The sequence below is a fragment of the Amphibalanus amphitrite genome, unplaced genomic scaffold, assembly GCF_019059575.1.
Source record: "Amphibalanus amphitrite isolate SeventyFive unplaced genomic scaffold, NRLGWU_Aamphi_draft 001412F_arrow, whole genome shotgun sequence".
Lineage (NCBI taxonomy): Eukaryota > Metazoa > Arthropoda > Thecostraca > Balanomorpha > Balanidae > Amphibalanus > Amphibalanus amphitrite.
Genome location: NW_024882905.1, coordinates 23685 through 43709, shown reverse-complemented (window position 1 = coordinate 43709; position 20025 = coordinate 23685). Strand labels below are relative to the sequence as shown.

The following is a 20025-nucleotide window of genomic DNA, read 5'->3' as shown; positions in this document are numbered from 1 at the left end:
TGCATGTATTTTCCAAAGAGAAATGATATGGGAGAGCATTCCCTTGCATAACATCTAGATACGTCATCAGTATGATTTTGCAGACGATCGTATGGTAACAGAACGCTTTTTCGGTGCCTTAATTTTGTGACAAAACCGGCGTGATTCACCGGTTGCGGGGGGAGCGGTGGTGAATGTTTATTACATATTTTTACAGGATTATTAAGCGCAAGTTGGTTATTTCATTTGACTATTTGATTTAGCATCTTGGTAAGGTTTTTATCAGTTGAAGACACTTTCAAGAAATAAGGTTTAACATTCGGCGGCGCGGAAACCATGGCAAAATTTCGCCGCAAAATCACTTCAGTCCCACGCACAAGGGGGAAAAGCTCAAATTATTGAGCGCTCAAAATATTGAGCGTGTGACGTCAGAGGCTCCCATAGGCGTAATGCTGAGGGCTCAAAAAATTGAGCCGTTTCAGGAACACGTTTTGCAAAAGCAACTCGCAACACCTAGGGAGAAATCGCAACACCCTAGGAGAATCACTAATGATGCAAAACAGATTAGGCTTTCATATTTTTCACTGCTCAAGCTTCATTGATTGGGGGAACACCAATTTATAGGTCGAAATCTTACGGCATACCAGGATGACTTAAAAACAGGCCAGTATTTATGTCGAAATAAAAGTTATTTTTTGTCCATTCACGTTTTTTACTAGGGTTCTGTTGGAAAGAGCATTTTTTATACTACCCAAAATGATTGCGACTCAATTTTCACATTACCCATATCGGAGAATATTTTTCATTTGGCGGCGCCGTTTGTTTATTTCGTCGCGACGTCTCCGGTCGCGTGGTTGTCGTCGTCCTTGTGTTGAAGGTAAGTTTTTATCGTTTTAGTTATACTTAGATGTTAAAAGGTACACTGAAAAGTTTGAATATACTGTGATTTTAAATTTGGAAACACGTAAACGTCAATCAATTCACGTTTTCCTCGATTTGCGTGCAGATAAGTAACTGTCGACGAAAGTGGCGCCATCCGATATGATGTTTTGAAGGAAGGAGACACAACATATTTACGAGAAAATTTTTGTTTTTTAGTGGTCTGAGTGCTTCAAAGAGGCTGTGAATGTTTTCTTCACACAATTTTTCATTAGGTATGATGAGGTAAAAGGTAGTTTCAGTCTTAACTTTCATATAATTGACATTAAAACATATGATAGTCCACTGCTATCAGTGATTGAGTACCTTGATATTTGGCATTTCTTATTAATTTGAATGTATTCTCTATCCATATGTCCTGATAGGAAGTGACAATACTCTGCCAATATGTTTCCATAGTCTTCACATTCATTTTCCAGTCCTTTACATAACATCACAATTTATAATCAACAAAACTCAACTCCTTCGTTACCTACTTCACAACACTGACAGCATGACAGACTGACAGTCAACTTTTGTGTGTGTGAATGCTGAAACATAATAGCCACTTTGCTGATTGGCTCATATGAAATAAGATAAAAATGATCCTTTATGTCATTTCCATCTGGAGGATCGGAGTCAACGGAAAAGGAAGGCCACTTTCAAGCCTCAAGGTCTAGGCCGCCAGACGCCAGTCGGCAGTCACCACCAAATTTACAATAGATTAATTCATTATTATACTTTGAGACCCTTAGGTCACTGGATCAGCATCACATTTTCAGTTTCAATATAGTAAAGGTTTTTATTTGTATGATGTGAAATATTTTCCTGAATCAGAATTTAATTATCCCTAGGTACCTGGTAGAGGTTTCGGATTTAATGCTCATTGTTGGTGTGCAGTCAGGATGTTTTGACAGATCCAGATAGGGAATCCTGAGCAATTTTATAGTAAAGTGGTCTCCTATGAACACATTTTATCAAAAGCATTTGCAGAATTCATTCAATGAAGAATTTTATCAATGTTGCACCCATTTCCACCCATAGACGACCTAGGCTGCATCTTTTTTAGTTCCTGTTGTATGACATATTTTCCATTTTGTTCCACTGCATAAAGAAAAAAAATCGTTTGAGATCACCAAACAGCTTTTCTTTTTCTGGCAGGTCTGCACAACCAAGCGGTCGCTGGCGAGGACGTCGGCCGTCCCTGTGGGTAAGGTCATCTGCTCAGCCTTTGTGGAGATCAGCAAGACGTCACCAAGATGAAGACTTCGCTGGAGCAGAAGCCGCTGACCCGTGTCCGATCGGGCAGGTCATGCTCGACGGCACGAGCCACAACTTGAACGACTCGGTGACATCAACAACATGGTGGAGCAGGTGAATGAGTTTGGCGACGTGTTGTGCGACTGCAAAAAGGGTTGTCTGCGTGTTCTGGCTGGCGGAGCGGCGACGCTGCGCAGTCTGTGCTGGCGGTGAGCAGCTGGCCGTGGTGACCGCGCGCGCCCACATGCGCCGACAACCTGTGTGGCTTCGACGGCCCCGGGACAGCCCGATGCCGCCCACTATGCGACGCCGACCGCGCACTGTCCGCACGGCCACATGGAGGTGTGCCCGCGCCTTTTGCCCGCACGCCGTTACCTCGCAGCTGGTCTGCAACCACGCCGTCGCCGCCTGTAGCCCGATAACAAAACGGCTGTCTGATAATGCCGCGTGTTCTTTGTGATGTTGCTACTGTGATGGTTGCTACTGCTGGTCTGAGACTCGATGTTTCCATTCGTCCTTTACATGTTAAGGATTTGATAATGATTAGCTTAGTCCGAGCTTAGGTCGTTTATATCATTTGTTATATGGCATATTTTGGATCAAAGCAGTACGTCACTGCCTCCTGCTTTTGTGATGTATGCTGGTAAGACGCAGGTTCCGGTCGCAGGTCACCCGGTTCCAATGTGGTCGGGCTGACATGCGATAATGTGATGTTGTTTGGCTCGTCTCTGTGTTCCACACTTGATGATGTTTGTGAATCTAACCCACATTGTATAGTATTTTTGTTTGTTTGCGGCCGATGGCCTTGTAAGTTGTACCTAACCGTGGCAATACAGTTTTTCCTGCTATAATTCTCCAATATTCAAGCGTGGGTGGATATCTTTCTGTATTCACGTATTCCCTTCTCCCAGTACAGTCAGAGAATATCAATACAGTATTCATACGGATTATTCAAGCCCTGTATAATTATTTGAGGTGTGCCGAATCCGAAAGGCGACCGATAAAGCTACTAGCGGTCAGCGGAAAATGTGACATGATGCCATGGGTTTATGAAAAGTTTAGGTACCACGTAGCATTCAACTTCCTGCATTTCTGTTTCAACTCAGTTTAACGTATTTCAACGAACATAACATCAAAAATGGCAGCCAGTACCGGCTTCACCTGGCACGGAGAACGCTCAAAAAATTGAGTGTAGATGCTGGCCGGCACTCAATTTTTTGAGCGCCAGCTGACTGTCGTCTGTCGTGGCGCTCAATTTATTGAGTATCGCGGTCCCGAACGACAAGTGGCGCTCAAAAAGTTGAGCGTCTTTAGGGCATTTTCTTTCCAAAAACACCGATATAAATTATCACGGCGAGTGTTCGAGAAGAAACCTTGTTGCTCTCTCTTGCCATTGATACCTTATTTGGATACGATATTTGCCGTAGTGTGACGCTAAAGGCATTGTAAAATACCATCGTTTCGCCTATTCCTTCATAATGGGGCCCGCTCAATTTTTTGAGCGCTCAATTTTTTGAGCTTTTCCCCCTTGTGCGTGGGACTGACTTAAATGAATTTTTGCGCATCACAATCAGCACTTAATGATTCTCATGAGAGTCCCGAGCCCTGAGGCATCCTCGAAGTTTATGGATTTTTTTTTTCTAGTCCGGCAAACACGCATCTTCATGTAGGTACTCAATTATCTAACTGACTAGCAACACTTGACAGCAGACAGGGTCATTGATCACTAGTAGCGGCAGAACACCTTCAATTAACCCGCGAGTTGCTGGGGGGGGGCGTTAAACACCCCTACTTTTTTCACCGGGTCATAGCATAAAAACGGCGCGCCGCAGGCGCGCCAAATTTTGGGTACCTGTAGGGAATTGATTGAAGTTTATTGACAAAGTTTCAAAAAATCGGTCGGAAAAATTTTGAAATATCGAGGTTTTAGTGACGTCATGATTTTTGAATTTTCGACCAAAAACGGCGTATGTTCAAAAAATCATATAAAATCACAGAATAGACATACAGACATGCCGTAAACGCCATTAGACTGCCAATACCATGAACAATCAAATGGCTATCTTCGATTATTGATTATCATTCCGCATTTTCCAAAATCTTGAACTGAATCTTGACAATTTCTCGTGACTACTTCACGACTATGTTACATGCATTTCTTAAATTAAACTTTTTTAGCAAAACACGTATACATATGATAAAATGAATGTCACCATCGTGTTCTACGCCCCAAATTACCCATAAAACATGTGTCACGGGCTGCGAATATCAGTTTTGATTTTCGGGGATATGTGCCTACCCGGTTGACCTGACCTTGACCCTGACCTATGCTTGACTGACCCCTACATGGAGCTGACACTCTTGTAGGCCCTATACGATGGATTGTGCACCATTTTGACAGAGTTTATGACGAGAGGCGCCCATTGCGAAGTCCTGAAGTCCATGCTACTGAAAGGCCGATTTCAGGTGTTTGACCTGACCTTGACCCGACCTGTGACCTCAAAACTCAACTTTAAAGTACTCATCTGAAGCGTCTCGTCGCGCTCTTTCGTTTGCCGCCTCGTGCGTTTCGCTGCGCCTATTGGTTCTCGAGTTATCGGCTGGGGGCGTTTAACGCCCCCCCCCCCCCCAGCAAACGGTGGGTGGCGAAATACCCCAGCAACTGCCGGGTTAAGGGGGGCCCGCACACTTTTGGTGCGACGCTTTCCATGCAATGCCCATAAGGCTAATGTTAAAATGGCAGAATCAAGGGGGCACCGTGCCCTGGTGCCCCCCCCCCCCCTCCGCTCTGCCGCCTATGTTAATCACAGAGCCTCATGGACTATCCTGCGGCGATCAGCGATGGAGGGAGGCGAGCTATCCTGTTGCGTTCAGCAGGGCTCAGTGCAGAGCCTGTAGCTGCTTTTTCCCACAGTGATATAAATTAATGCGCAGACTGCATACTTGAGGTCATCAAATGCATCTATCCAGCAGTCATTCAAAAATGCTCCTGACCATAGCATTGCATCATTTTTTTCAGTGTGTTATTTTGCCTCCAGTTGAACATTAACAAGATTTGTCTTGTTGGATTGCAGTGCACCTAGTCTGAGCATAGGCTAGCCATGGCAGATGCATGGGATGAGCTACAGCAGATAAAAAACAAGAGGCTTTCACTGAGGGAAAAGCTTGCTCAAAGGAAAAGAGAAAGAGAGGACATCCTCAGTGCTACTGGTACTGCTGGTACCAAAGGTAAGTCCTGTGTTTATTGGTGACTTAACCCTCGCCCGTATAGGGCGGGGGGGGGTCGAACGGACCCCCCCCCCCCTCGGTTTTTCGTGAGTAACTCGCGTGAAAAGCGGCCGATCGCGACAAATCTTTCAGTACCCTCGAGTTGATCAATTTTACGCCTACTCTGAAAATGTCATGACTCTGACCCAAATGACCTTTGACCTGTGACCTACTCGAGACCATGTTTGGCCGGAATCGCGATTCGGCGTATGTCGGCTCGCATTAGCCGCGCTTTTGCAGCCTTTTCGTGGTTTCCAGCGTTCAAACATGTGATACGATGTTGCCCCCATGCATTAGGGTTGGTGTCAAGGTCACCTGAAGCTCAGGTCAGGCCATTGACCTTTGATGACCTTGGCTCACTTTTTCGAGTTTTACATGTTTCTAGGCCAGTTTTGGAGCTAATTTCGAATTTAGAAACCATATGAACATTTACAAAGTTGTTTTGGTGCCTTCGTGACATGTTACGAAGCTGTCAGAGGCGGTCGACACCTATTACGAATACCCGGCAGGACCCCAACTGGATGACTTGACCTGACCTGACCCGACCTGACCTGACTTGACCTGGCCTAAATGCATGAAGACATCATCTGTGATCAAAACTAACATGATATTCGTGATCAGCATCTCGAAAAACTCCATAGTAGCCACACATAACGACTTTCTAACAGGTCTCGATTTTCCCGACTTTTGGGTCATTTAGTATTTACCTGACCTGGAAGGTCAACCAATGACCTAGGACCTTAAAATTGGGTATCATCGGCTTCCTTTCGTCACGGGCAACACGCTCGTTTTCTTTCCTCGAAGCTCCAGCTCGATCAGGGGTGAAACGGCAAGGGGGGTCCGTTGCCCCCCCCCCCTTATGCGTCCCCGACTGGAAAAACACCAATACGGGCGTGGGTTAAGTGTCATTTGTGTCCATTGTTATCTTTTGGTGTTTGTAGTTTAAAGCTATTGCATATTTTAATAATAAAATTTACATCTGATCTGTGTGCTATTTGTGCTAGCTACACAATAGTCAATATACTTTTTGGTAATGTGTCTAGTGTCATTGAGTGGGTGTTTTTCACATCACTTTTATCTTTGTTGTGTGTGAACATTGTGTCACCAAATGTCGTACCCCTCCCAGATGCTCTGCAGACTCCAGCCAAGGTGGCTCGTACTGCCGGGCCAGCACTGACTGTGTCACCTTTGGTCACAATCAGTCCTGGCAGCGCCGCAGCCGAGGCAGTGTCACGTAAGGAATGAAATCTGTCATTTTATAGGTGCTGAAAAGTATATGTTCATTGTTAGTGAGTCTCATGGAAGTATGCTCTTTGCTGCCATCTATTGATGTTAGACTTTTATCACATCTTCACGGTATTGTTTCCATCTTTATTGAAGTGTTTCTCAGTAGCAAAAAAAAAATCAGCTTCCTAGCATCACATGCACAGTAAATTTGTCCAGCGTGTGTGACGCTCCGTTCCCGGCGGCAGCGGCGCCGCCGATCTCTGACGGCCACCGGCCGGAGGCGGAGGCCGACCCGGCTGACGTGGAGCGGCAGCTGGTCCGACTGCTGGCCGGCCTGCACGAACTACCCACCGACGGACGCCAGCTGGCCGCCGACCTCGCACCCCGGCTGTCCGGCACCGTCACCCAGCGCAGCGTCAACAACGTGCTGCAGAAACTGGCCGCCCAGGACCTCATCAGGTGCGTGTGGCCCGACAGGCCCGGACCGTTGTGTCGCCGGCGCGGACTCCGTCTTTTTATCGTCAGATGAGTGATGATGACATCAGTGTTCACGCTTGTTAGTGTTTGATGTCTGTCTGTTTATGAACTTTGCGCAATATGGTGGCCTTTGCCCGTCGATTTGACGTACTGATCCTGATTCCGCTGTGTTGACCGCGCTGCTCTCCCACCGGGCTGTCCGCAGCGTGCAGGAGGTGAGCCGCGAGGGCGGTGACCGCGTGCTGGAGGTCTCCTCTGTGGAGCACGTGCGGCTGCAGGTGGTGGCCGGGGAGGGCGGCGCCCCGACCACCGACGAGCCGCCGCCGCCCCCCGCCGCCGAGGCGCCGCGGCCGGATGACATCATGGTGAGTGGCGCCGCCCGGCGGACCAGCGCAGCAGCTGTACTGTGGGAATGGCCGCTAGATGGCAGGCAGATGTCAGTCCGGTAAATAGCTCGTTTTATTCTGACAAGGACCGTTACGGGCTACGGCCATTGTAGCTGTCACGTTACCCGACAAAAAAATGTTTAGCTTTCAGTGTCCAGAGGCTTTGATTTAGTGTGTCAAAAGAGCAGACAAACAGACAGTTACCATGCCTCTCGCAAATAAATCTAGAACTTCATGTATTCCTGCGCCCTCAACACCCTCTGTCAGCGCCATTAATTACCCTGACAAACAGCCTCCGGTATTACACAAAAATAATACATCCGTGCAGTCAATACAACGGTGACATTTCTTTCAGAATTTGCTGGCGCTCCCCTCGGCGCGAGAGAAGGAGAATAAGAAGATGGGGGAGGAGATTCTGGACCTACTCTGTAAGCCCACCGTCAAGGAGCGCTCCACGGCTGAGCGCTTCCGCTCACAGGGGGGTGAGTACTCGACATTCGCAACGTTACATAACGGACGGTCGAAGCCCGCTACTACCGCATATAGCATCTTTAGCGCATAGTCACCAGTAAAACGCCTTTTGGGGCGACCAACGGAGCGAACGAGAGGGTGGACCTTGCACGTGCGAAGTTGCGAGGGGACACCTCCAACTAGCTTGTGCACGGCACTTTACTAACCGGCCTCTAGCGATGTGCCAAGTTTGAGCGCAAGCGGCCCAGCCGTTCTCGAGATCTGGAAGCGGCACCCTGCACGTGCGCACGGGCAAAATGGGTCCCAACTGACTTAGCATCGCACCCTACTAACCGGTCCCTAACCATGTACCAAATTTCAGCGCAATTGGTTCAGCCGTTCTCGAGATCTGGAATAGACCCCTGCACGTGCGCACGTGCAGCAGCACCCCAACTGTGGCACATGGATATGCATTGCCTAGTGGGTGCCTACCTACATGCCAACTTTCAGCGCAATCGGTCTAGTAGTTACCGACATATTGCAATTGTTACAAAACTGACACCTCTTCGTTTTGCACGTGACACGTGCATAAGGGATCACCCACATGCATCGGGACTAGTCCAATACTTGGAAGAAGGAATGAAGCTACGATGCAAAAATTACTGCATGTAAATCGGTCAAGTGGTTGCGGAGATATAAGCTTCGCAAAAACGTGACCACGGCCGGCCGCTCATACTCAGAAATTTCCGTTAACCTGCGAAAGACTACGCTCGCTTCGCTCGCTCCGTAACGAAAGACTTTGCTGGCTTCGCTCGCCCCGTAATATTTTTTTTCGCCCGTAATAATTTATTTAACCCTCGCTGGCCACTGGCCATTTTGCCATCCTCAGCGATACAGGGCCTTCGGAATTTAATTTCGTTTTTGAAATTTCGACACATTAAGGATAAGCATTCATACTCTTTCCCCACGTCGGAGCATTGATTGCTGTGATGCGTTGGCATTAGAACGGCGCGGTTGGCTGACTACTGCCCTGAAGTACGCCAAGTGCAGCCACTCCGTTCATATTGCGCAGTGTGTCCGGGTATTTCGGCCCCACTAGGTCACCTGCACTCATGGGTGACATGACATTGAAGTGCCAAACTTAGTTATCTTGTAACGATAACTATTTACGCATGCCGTGACCCAGTCAATTCTGAGTCAGACATTGCCCAATCGTGGCCACTTGTTGGGGTAATACCATGCCATACGCGAGACATTAGCGGGCTATTCATAGACTAGCTGGAATCGCGTTCGCCGTTGTCTATCTTCTTAGCGAGACGGGACGCTGTTGGTATACCATCGTTCTTAGATGAGTTTCATATGGTCGTCATATGGTATGGCCCACATAACGTACATACTTCACTCCTGACTCCATGCACCTCAGGGTTACGTCAGTCGGTCTAAATGTAGCCGCCGCCCCCTGCACTAGGAAGGGCTATGGTCGGTGGGGTGACGCGGTCCGCGTCACAGTCTATTATATGTGGTGTTTGCTTTGCTGACGTGCACAGACAATCTACGAGCCTTGCATCAGTGTTGAACCATACATTGCTCTAGTCGCGGAAGGAGGCAAGAGAGTAGCCGGCCTTCCCGTGTTCATCTTGCAAGTGCCAGATGCTCGTTACCGCGTTACCGCAGATCAGAAGACCGTTGGTCGTCAGACGTGGTGACCGCCCTACCGCCGTCATACAGCAGTTACAACGCCCACGGCGTGATGCAACCCGCGCAACCGGCCCTCTACCGCCGTCAGTCCGTCTCCTGGGCCGCCGACCGGCCGGGGTTCGGTGGACAGCCGCACCTCAGAGGGAATGGCTTCCTCGCAGAGCGCACACCGTCACTCAAACGCCCCATGAGCTGCGGTGGTCGCTGGCGCCGGGAGGGAGAGGGTCCTCAGGAACCCAAGAGGGAATGACGCCGGTTTCTTGTTATCGCTGCATCAGTCTGTGATACTGCGGGGCAATTTGCAGCTTAGTGTCTCTTCAGCAATGCAACGTCTTCTCTCACCCTTTTTCGCAATTTTTTTTTCAAGTGTGCGTTTTTCTTCCTTGGATTGCTGACTGATCTATAAAAAAATGAGGATGATACCTTAGCCCATTCCGCCAGACACCACTAAATTATAACAGCGTAACTTTCCAATTTTACAAAGCCGTTCTTCGCTCTTCGCCAATATTTCCTTGATCCATCCGATGCTATTGCGTACTTTGTTGATAGCCACGGCGCACTAGATAGGCACTACCACTGCGGGCTTGTGACCAGTTTATCAACTTGCCGTCATGAATGGCGTCTTTTGTTTGTTTGTTTTTTCGACGCTGTCGTAGGCTCGTTAGTGGATGGGGCAGTTTAGGCAAAGCAAGTCCGACACCGCTATAGCGGTGTTTTGACGCTTGTATTACTCTGCTATGTCCCCTATCCCAGTATCCCAGTTCCCACCCAGTGTAGTACTAACTCGCTGGGGTGTCGAACGCAGACTCGAACGGGGATTCCAAAAAGGTTCTGATCAGAAATGCCATCTAAGGGACGGCTTTTTGTATGTGTGTTGAACTGTTGCCGTAGCGTGCTTGGTAACCTGTCCGGCACTCCGGCAGGTTTATAAAATGGTGCGCCGTGTCTGTTGATGTAACACGCGCTCTGTACCCTGTCCGCTTCTGACAGGTGCCCAGGTACAGGAGTACTGCCGTCACGGCACGCGGGAGGAGTGCGACAGGTCCAACAAGGAGAACGCCAACCCCTGCGGCAAGTTGCACTTCCGCAAAATCCTGCAGAAGCACACTGACGAGTCGCTGGGCGACTGCTCCTTCCTCAACACGTGCTTCCACATGGACACCTGCAAGTAAGGCCCGGACCTGGGCGGGAGATATAGAATTTGAACTCGGGATTTGATAGAATGGCTACTCAGCTGAGCATGTCTCGCGTAATTTTCTGTTCTGTTTAAGTTTCTTTGACACGTAATTTGCTCTCTATACGGTAACACCTTTTCTCGCATTCTTAATACAGCGTAACAGCAATCCATGTCAGTTTTTCTATGCACCAAGTCCTCCCCTCTGTACCATTGGCCTTAACGTCCCCGTCTCGCCCGTTAGGTACGTGCACTACGAGGTGGACTACTCGGGGTTGAACCGGTCGGGCGGCGGCGGCGACGCGTCCGACGCTGGCGTCACGGTGCCGCTGCCGGCGGAGCTGGACCGCACCGTCCTCTTCCCGCCGCAGTGGATCCAGTGCGACCTGCGCTTCTTCGACATGTCTGTGATAGGTGAGTGAAGGACCAGTGCTGCCAGGAGTTGTGCTGGACAGATTGCGGTACTTGGGTGTCGGTGTCGGTGGGCGGGTAGGTATGTGTAACGTTCGGCGGGCTGTCTGACTGGGGAAGGGTAGTCTGGCAGTGGGTGGGACACGTGTGACTGTTAGCGGGGTTCATCCGGCGGCGAATTCGTCTAGCGGTGGGTGGCCGTCGCCCCAGTGCGGCTCGAGGAACTGCCGCTGGGCCGGCACCTCTGATCTGACTCCCCGACACAGATGCCGTTAGTTACGATATGACCTCCGGTGAACGAGGGGCACGGTTCACCGCACGGTAGTCAATTTACGACCTCCAGGGACCGAACTGCCGCTTATGTGTGCATGGGGCAGGGTTCGCTGCACGGTGGCCAGTTAATGAGCTGTGAATGGGCCGACTGCAGACTCCACGCCCACGGTGACGCAATGACCGGAGGGACTTTGGTCACTGGTGCCGGCTTTATTACCAACTGAGGGCCGCCTTGTGACGGGATCAGGGGCGGACGTGCCTTCTCCCTCTGCCCTGTCCTACCTGAGCCCTTGTTACGTCAGCGGCAGCGCCCTCCTCCGAGATTGTCGCCGTCAGAGAACGAACCGTGTCTGTGTGAAGTCCTGTTCGCCACTGGAACTCGTCACTGTTTTGCTGCGACGGCAGCACCCGGTCTAACTGCAACAATCGCTGATTGAATTTCACTTTTTTGTCCATTGAAAACAAGAATAATTAGTTGTAAAACAATAGTTACTTTGAGCATCCCATTTAACATGATTGGGAAGGCAGTAGGTACATAGGTACGGACTTACCTTTTTCGAGAGGCATCAAACGTGCCTTATCCCTCACAACCAGGACATGCGCGCACTACCAGGGACCGGGGTGTGTTGCGTAATTTGTTTTGTGGCTTTTGTATTTCTGTTATTCCAACTGTCTGCGGATAAACGACAGCCTCCGTGTACTTGAGGTGAAGTTCGACGCATATTATCCACCAGTGTATGGTCGCCGATAATTTGATTGCATATTTTCAGTGATTGTCTTATGACAGTGTTCGCGCTGCCTTGTTGCCGTTAATTAGGTGGTCAAACATGCGTTGAGTGCCTGTGCCTATCGCAGAAATGTCTGCCGTTTGAAGTGGGGACGGAAAGCCCCACTTATGTGTGCATGGTGCGATGTCCCTCCCCTTAGGGTGGGAGTGGGCAACACTCAGTATAAGTGCCGTCTGTGAGCTTATCACCAAACCAACAAGGGCGCTTGTTATCCCCTCCCCTCCCCCACCAGTAGCTGTTCCCTGTCGAGATATTCTTGTGCACACGACACCCATATATGGATCGTGTGCAAGCTTGGGAGCGTTGAGCACTGTTATACAACCATAATCACGCCCTATCTCTGAACAATCCGTGCGGTAAAGCACCGCGAAGAACACTGTTGTGCATCAGCGTATTTAGCACAGCCCTTTTGTTTACGGTTCAGCGTTCATATTGGTATCCATGATAACCCATATGGATCAGATGAAACTTGGAAGTCTTTTACGTCATATTTTAGATGAAGGAATGTCATACATAGCATTTTAGTTTTAGCAATGTTTCAAAAGTTCATCCAAAGACTCGCAAATCTTATGTGTCTAAGACAATATGGGCCTTTTTTGGAGGGGAGGATGAATCAACTTTGTCAGGGTAAATCGACACCCTGATTCCGTTCCATTTTGCAAAGCACACCCTTCAATCGTATCCGATATGTTCGGTTAAGCGTAACCGATGGCACTTCCGCTCTGTTCAGCAATAGCTGATTCCTACGAAACCCGTCTGTGTCCACGGCGTTTTATTGCCGGCGTGTGCCGCCACTGTTTGCACAGTGGCGCCTTCTGTCACCATTCCTTCCGCGGCGGAAATGACTGGCGCCCCCGCCCACACGCACATTGCCATCCGGCGCCGTGCGGAATGTTCAGGGGCGTCTGTCCGTCGGGCGGTGCCGCCGGGGCGGTGTTATCTGCCGTCACCGGCGTCTGGGGGGCGCCGCCGCCGTCTGCCCCCGTCTTGACCGGAAGTCTGTCCCACACCTGTCTGCTCGTCCCCCCCCCCCCAGACCGAGGATATGTGACCTCCCCGTCAGACTAGCCAGGGGTCAATGTACAGGGTGATTCATAGCTGTGTGACCGAAAATAAATGAAAACTACAGGAAATGCATTCGTGTTACATGTCATTGCCAGGTAGCATATTAAACAGCCAAATCTGAAGTTTTGATCCATGTATAGCATCAGTCACAAATACTTTTCCTTCGACTCTCACACTTCTTTTAGACAAGATGCTCAAAATGGCCACCTCGGCGACAGATGCACTCCAGCGCCATGAGAGCCTAAAGTTGGCGATGGCGCAGACGCACAACATTTCTAAGGAAATAGAACCAAAGCAGCTTCCAATGGCATCCTTCAGCCCCAGAATATCCTGGGGACTCTCATCATAGACCTCGGACTTTGCATAGCCCCAGAGGAAGAATTGCACGGCGTTGAGCTCCGGCACCAGTGTGGCGCCCACCTGACCTCAGCGCTCTTTGAAATCAACTTTCCGGGGTTCGCTTACTATTTTTTTTTTTTTGTGCCGCGTTTAGCACTGAACCTTGCCCTCTGCTTTGAATTGATTAACGATTCTATGAATTGATATCTTCTTTGGAGTTTCCCTTGGGTGCAAGCCCTTAGGCGTGCAGAAACATCTTTGTGTTTGCTTGACGGACTGTACAAATTATACAAATTATATACAAATTGTATACTGTATACAAATTACACATTTTTACTTTTTGCTGCGCTGTGTACATCCTAAGCGATACACACAAGGCCATATAGATACACACAGACCAGACCAAGATAGAACAAAACTTCATAAAATTTTCTACTAGCACGTGAAATTTCACGCGGAAATATGCAATATTCTTCTAAAGAGAGTTCAACTAAATAGGTCACATGGCTATGAATCACCCTGTATGTCTCCTCCGCTATTCGAATGGAGTCTGCGTGAATTGTGTTATGTAAGAAGCGCGGAGCGGATGACCCGCGTAGTCCGAGCGTACTGAGTTCCCTCACCCTCGCACAGCCATTATGCCACCGGGTAAGTACCCCAGCCCTCACCCTCCGCCCGTATGTCCGCGTCTGCAGGCGAGTGCGCGGTGATCATGGCCGACCCTCCGTGGGACATTCACATGGAGCTGCCGTACGGCACCATGGCCGACGACGAGATGCGAAACCTGGACATCCCGTCACTGCAGACCTGCGGGACTGATCTTCCTCTGGGTCACCGGCAGGTCAGCACGCGCGCCGGAGAGAGCGATCTCTCTTCTCTCTTCTCTCTTCTTCCTCTTCTTCTTCTCTCCTCTCTTCTCTCTTCTCTCTCTCTTCTCATCTCCTTCTCTCTTCTTCTCTCTTCTCTCTTCTCTCTCTCTCTTCTCCTCCTCTCCTCCTCTCTTCTCTCTCTCTCTTCTTCTCTCTCTCTCTCTTCTCTCTCTTCTCTCTTCTCTCTTCTCTCTCTCTCTCTTCTCCTCTCTCTTCTCTCTTCGTCTCTTCTCCTTCTCTCTCTCTCTCTTCGCTTCTCTCTTCTCTCTTCTTTCTCCCTCTCTCTCTTCTCTCTCTCTCCTCCTCTTCTCTCCTTCTCTCTTCTCTCTTCTCTCTTCTCTCTTCTTCTCTCTTCTTCTCTTCTCTCTCTTCCTCCTCTCTCCCTCTCTCTCTCTCTCTCCTCCTCTCTCTCTCTCTCTCTCTCTCTCTCTCTCTCTCTCTCTCTCTCTCTCTCTCTCTCTCTCTCTCTCTCCTCTCTCCTCTCCCTCTCTCCTCTCTCTCCTCTCTCTCTCTCTCTCTCTCTCTCTCTCTCCCCCACACATCACTCCTCACTCACTCACTCACATCACTCACTCACTCACTCACTCACTCACGCAGTCACTCAGTCAATCCTTCACTGATTTACTCACTTACTTTATCGCCCTTGCTCTTGCTCCTGATTTTGTATTTTTCTTGGGCAATAAGTAAATCAGTGGGATGTCGATAAGTTTTATTTTTCGTGGCCAGTTCGTTTGCGCAACAGGTATTCCCCCCTTAGCTTGACGTTATCAGTATTGACCTGCCTTTGATTGTTGCCTGCTGACTTGAATGTCCATTCTGTTGTCTACGTTGGGACACAGTTTTAGAAGAATGATATGACTTAGTGGGCTCTAGATTCAGAACGGCTAATTAGAGGTAACGAACGTTTCGAAATAAGCATTCCGCCTGCTAACAGTTCATGAAGGGAGACCATGTAACATCACGTGTTTAGTTTCCCGGCTGCTATCTGCTGGCACCCCGGCTCACTTTCTCATCTGGAACAGTATTCTATCCCCTCAGCTGTGATACTTACCCCCCCCCCCCACACACACACACACGGGAGTCTCTGACGCTATGTTCTATCCTCCCTCCAGAGCCATGGAGCTGGGCAGGGAGTGTCTGACCCTGTGGGGATACGAGCGGGTCGATGAGCTGATCTGGGTGAAGAGTAACCAGCTGCAGCGTATTATCCGCACCGGACGTACCGGTCACTGGCTCAACCACGGAAAGGTAGGCGCCATCGCCACTCAAAGCCGTGCTTTGTCATCGGTTGTTATTGACTCCGTGAGAATCGTGTTGTCCTCGGTGTTTTTATGACGGCACAACCGAGTGGTGTGCTCTGTCACGTGCAGTAGCGGTGAGTGGGCACTTCTAAAACGCTTGTGTAATCGGTCATTGTTTATCGGACGCTCTTTAATTTGATATTCATATTATCCTGTTGGGTTTTCCGCCCCCAATAGATCTTGCCGCCGATAAGGAGCCAATTGAGGCTGATCCCAATAACTTATGGGTGGGCGCACCTCCCCTGTCTGAATACAAACGGTCTCAGCTGCGACGACCTGTTGAGTGTTGACTTATGGCCGTACTAAATAAGTCGTAGTTGTTACATCAGCTCGGAGGCATTTTTTGTCCTCTTTCGTTTTACATTCTCATGTTCGATTAGTTCTTATCAACACAAATAAAACTGTCATGTGCTTTACTTTAATCTGAAGCGTCGAGTGGAAAGTAAATAGCCGCTTTGTGCCTATCATTCGCTATTTTCCTTGTCATCCAAATGTTAGATTGTGCTGTAAAAGCGTCCATATTATTAGGTACAAGTATCATTGTGTTGCCTCGATAATGCTCAACGATAATGCAATGCTCATCAGGGTTCATTCGTTCAATTAATTGGTGAAAAGATCCCTTTTTACCGTATGTCTGTAGCAGCTCGGCAGCTGATGGATATGAAGTGGCACAGTTCCTAGTGTTTTGTCACTCCTTCTGCGTCACAGCTGCCCACCCCAGGCTCCCGTTCACCCGCCGTTATCTCGGCCACTGACCTCCCCGTGACGTGCCCCAGGAGCACTGCCTGGTCGGTATGAAGGGCGAGCCCCAGTTCCTGAACCGCGGCCTGGACGCCGACGTCCTGGTGGCAGAGGTGCGCGCCACATCGCACAAACCGGACGAGATCTACGGCATCATCGAGCGGCTCAGCCCGGGCACCCGCAAACTGGAGCTGTTCGGCCGGCCGCACAACGCCCAGCCCAACTGGTGAGTGTCCATAACGCCCAGACCAACTGGTAAGTGCCCCACAACGCCACAACGCCCAGCCCAACTGGTGAGTGCCGCACAACGCCCAGTACGACTGCCCTTCGCTGACCTTCCACTGTCCCACGATGCCCAGCCCAACTGGTGAGTGTTCGTTCACCCAGAAACGCGTCCTGTCGACCGACTGATCGTGGCCCCATGACTTCCGTCGATTCTGTCACTGACCGTGTGCTATACGTACACCCACTTAAATTTCGTGCTGTAACGTGTGAAAATAAAAAATGTGACAATTTTATTTATCTGGTGATAGTATAAGATAGGAAAATCAGTCGTTTTTATAAGTGGATACTTTGTGGTTAAACGCATTTGTCAATTGTCCAATGTATGTATTTGATGAACTAGATGATGGTGGTTAAAGGAACTATTTCATATACAGGGTGTCCCAAAAGTAAGGTCATCATTTGTTTTGGCCACACCGCCAAAAATACGCGATGGATAGAAATAAATAGGACATCATATGAAAGAGCATTTTATAAAATTTTATTCTGATATACATATGAGTCAATACATTGGCTCGTAGCCCCACATTTGCTGCTTTTCTGCATGGCTACCATTTCGGGCCGCGTGCACGAATAGACTGCGTTTTACTTCCTCCACTATTCTGGAGCGATTCTCCGGCGAGATGCCGCTTATGTTTGCTCGGAGGGATTATCCTTTAGTTCTTCCCGGCTCGTTGGGTTGTCCTAAAAGACAACCTTTCCGTTGTGTACCCAGAGAATAAAAATATGAAGGAATAACGTCAGGTGACCGCGGAGGCCATTCAATGGCGTTGCCCTGACTGAAAATTACGCGATCTCACATCCACTCTCGGAGACAATGCATGATCATCAGGACGGTGCAAGCATAGTCTCCATCCTGCTGAAACCACTGCTGGTTGATGGTGTCGGCACAAATGCGTTGCGACGAGCGGAAGAACCACTGGGAGGACTCTCGGCCACCTCTCTTGATTTATTTTCACCCGATTCCCGCTGTCGTCCTCAGGACCTCGAAGCACAGGTGGCTAAGTATACATGCCCTGTGCGTACATTATACCTTTTTCTGACGTTTTACCGGTTGAGGCGAAACTATGCATGAGTTCAGAGATAGGGCGAGCTGATAGGGTCTGCTTAGGGCCGAAAACTGGGCGGTATTTACCCTTTGTTTAATGACGGACCCTCTCTAAGAGTTGAATTTCGACCTTCTCAGTTTTATGCCTACTGCTCGATGTATTTATGATCAAAAATGTTTTAAGCATGCAAGAAAATAATTTTATGGATGTACCTTGCACGTGTTAAAATTGGAAGTGATTCAGACTCTTACTTCTCGAGATATCAGTTTTAAGTCAAGTTATCAGGTCAAGTTTTAAATCATGACCTTACTTTTGGGACACCCTGTAAGTGTATGCTGTCGATTCGCTCCGTTTGTCCGTTTGAATGGACGCGCTATCTGTCCCCTGTGATTTACGGCGGCGGCGTGCCGTGCCGGATGTGTGCCACGAGTGCCGCTATAACCGCCCACTACGTTAGGCCGTGCGCGGTGAGCTCGTCCCTCGGAAGTCGCGCCGAGCCGCGGCCCTGTCCCGCCGCCGGGAGTTGGGACCGCGCCCGCCATGACGTCAGTGTGTGTGTCTGTCTGCGGCAGGATCACACTCGGCAACCAGCTGGACGGGGTCAACCTCAGCGACCCCGAGATCGTGGAGCGCTTCAAGAAACGCTACCCGGACGGCGACTGCCTGAAGCCGCCGCCCTGACCGCGGCCGCCGGCGGTGGCGCTGTGATGGTCCCCTGATGAGTACTGTGGACCGATCTCCTGAGGTGGGCCGTGGACCGATCTTCCGAGGTGGGCCGTTCCCTGTGGCAGCTGGCAGGCTGTGACCGGACCCCGTGATATGACGGTCGGTGGTCCAACTCCCGGCCCGGGGAGGAAGAGGGCTGAACTGGCTCCCCGCCCGGGGAGGGAGGGGGCTGAAATGGCTCCCCGCCCGGAGAGGGAGAGGGCTGAACTGGCTCCCCGCCCGGGGAGGGAGAGGGCTGAACTGGCCTCCGCCCGGGGAGGGACAGGGCTGAACTGGCTCCCTGACCGACGCTCGGTCGGTGACCGAACTTCCCGCCAGGGAAGGGAGTGACCTCAGGCAGTTCACTGAGGGACCGGCCCGGTGGGCCTCACTGATCATCCATGGGTAATGTGCACGTCACATGTTGTCTTGTGAGCTCGTCTTGCGGCGATCTGCCCGGCAAAGCTATTTCTTGCCGCCTCAGGACACGCACGTCCGCTTTTTACCATTGTATTTGTATTTATTGTGACAAATATGAAGTGTCAACATCAAGTGTAGCTGTCATTTCTGCCAGACAATAGGTTGGCAACAGACCAGCTTCGGGTAGAATATGTAGCATGTCTTGTGCATCTCACTCATTCCCAAAATACATCCGATTATCGATCTTTTCGATTTTGCGCGATATGTATCATGTTGCTGGTGGTCAGGTGTTCTCAGCGTTAACATTCTTATAATCGACAAGGTTATTGTTGCATTGATTCAGACTGGTTTTAGTGGCATACGGCGTTTTCTTACCGAGAGGGATTTTTCAAGAACGATTAACCCTCGCCCGTATAGGGGGGAGGGGTCGAACGGACCCCCTCGGTCTTTCCCGAATAACTCCCGTAGAAAGCGGCCGATCGCGACGAAACTTTCAGTACCCTCGAGTTGATCAATTTTACATCTGCCCTGAAAATTTCATGATCCTGACCCAAATGACCTTTGACCTGTGACCTACTTTTCGAGACCATGTTTGGCCGGAATCGCGATTCGGCGTATGTCGGCTCGCATTAGCCGCGCTTTTGCAGTCTTTCCGTGGTTAAAAGCGTTCAAACATGTGATATGATGTTGCCCCCATGCATTAGGGTGGGTGTCAAGATCACCTGAAGGTCAGGTCATTGACTTTTGATGACCTCGGTTCACTTTTTCGTGTTTTACATGTTTCTAGGCCAGTTTTTGGAGCTGAATTCGAATTTAGCAACCATATGAACATTTACGAAGTTGTAATGCGTGGTAGGAAATTACGCCCCCCCCCCCCCCCTTCCTTGATCGAAGTTCTCTCTGACTAGATCACTTATCATGCTGGGATCCTGCTTTTGTCATCTGG

The 20025-nt window shown here is 49.6% G+C and overlaps 1 protein-coding gene across 1 annotated transcript; it reads left to right on the top strand.

Moving 5' to 3' along the window:
- The first annotated feature begins 159 nt into the window (after positions 1–159).
- Positions 160–19324, top strand: LOC122372883 (N6-adenosine-methyltransferase subunit METTL3-like). The gene is given in 13 exon segments (XM_043350548.1): positions 160–249; positions 5232–5385; positions 6551–6658; positions 6897–7110; positions 7334–7493; positions 7870–7996; positions 10653–10830; positions 11081–11250; positions 14408–14517; positions 14519–14553; positions 15694–15829; positions 16659–16849; positions 18527–19324. Coding segments are annotated over 12 exon segments (1665 nt in total). The 5' UTR covers positions 160–249; positions 5232–5258; the 3' UTR covers positions 18636–19324.
- Positions 19325–20025: the final 701 nt, after the last annotated feature.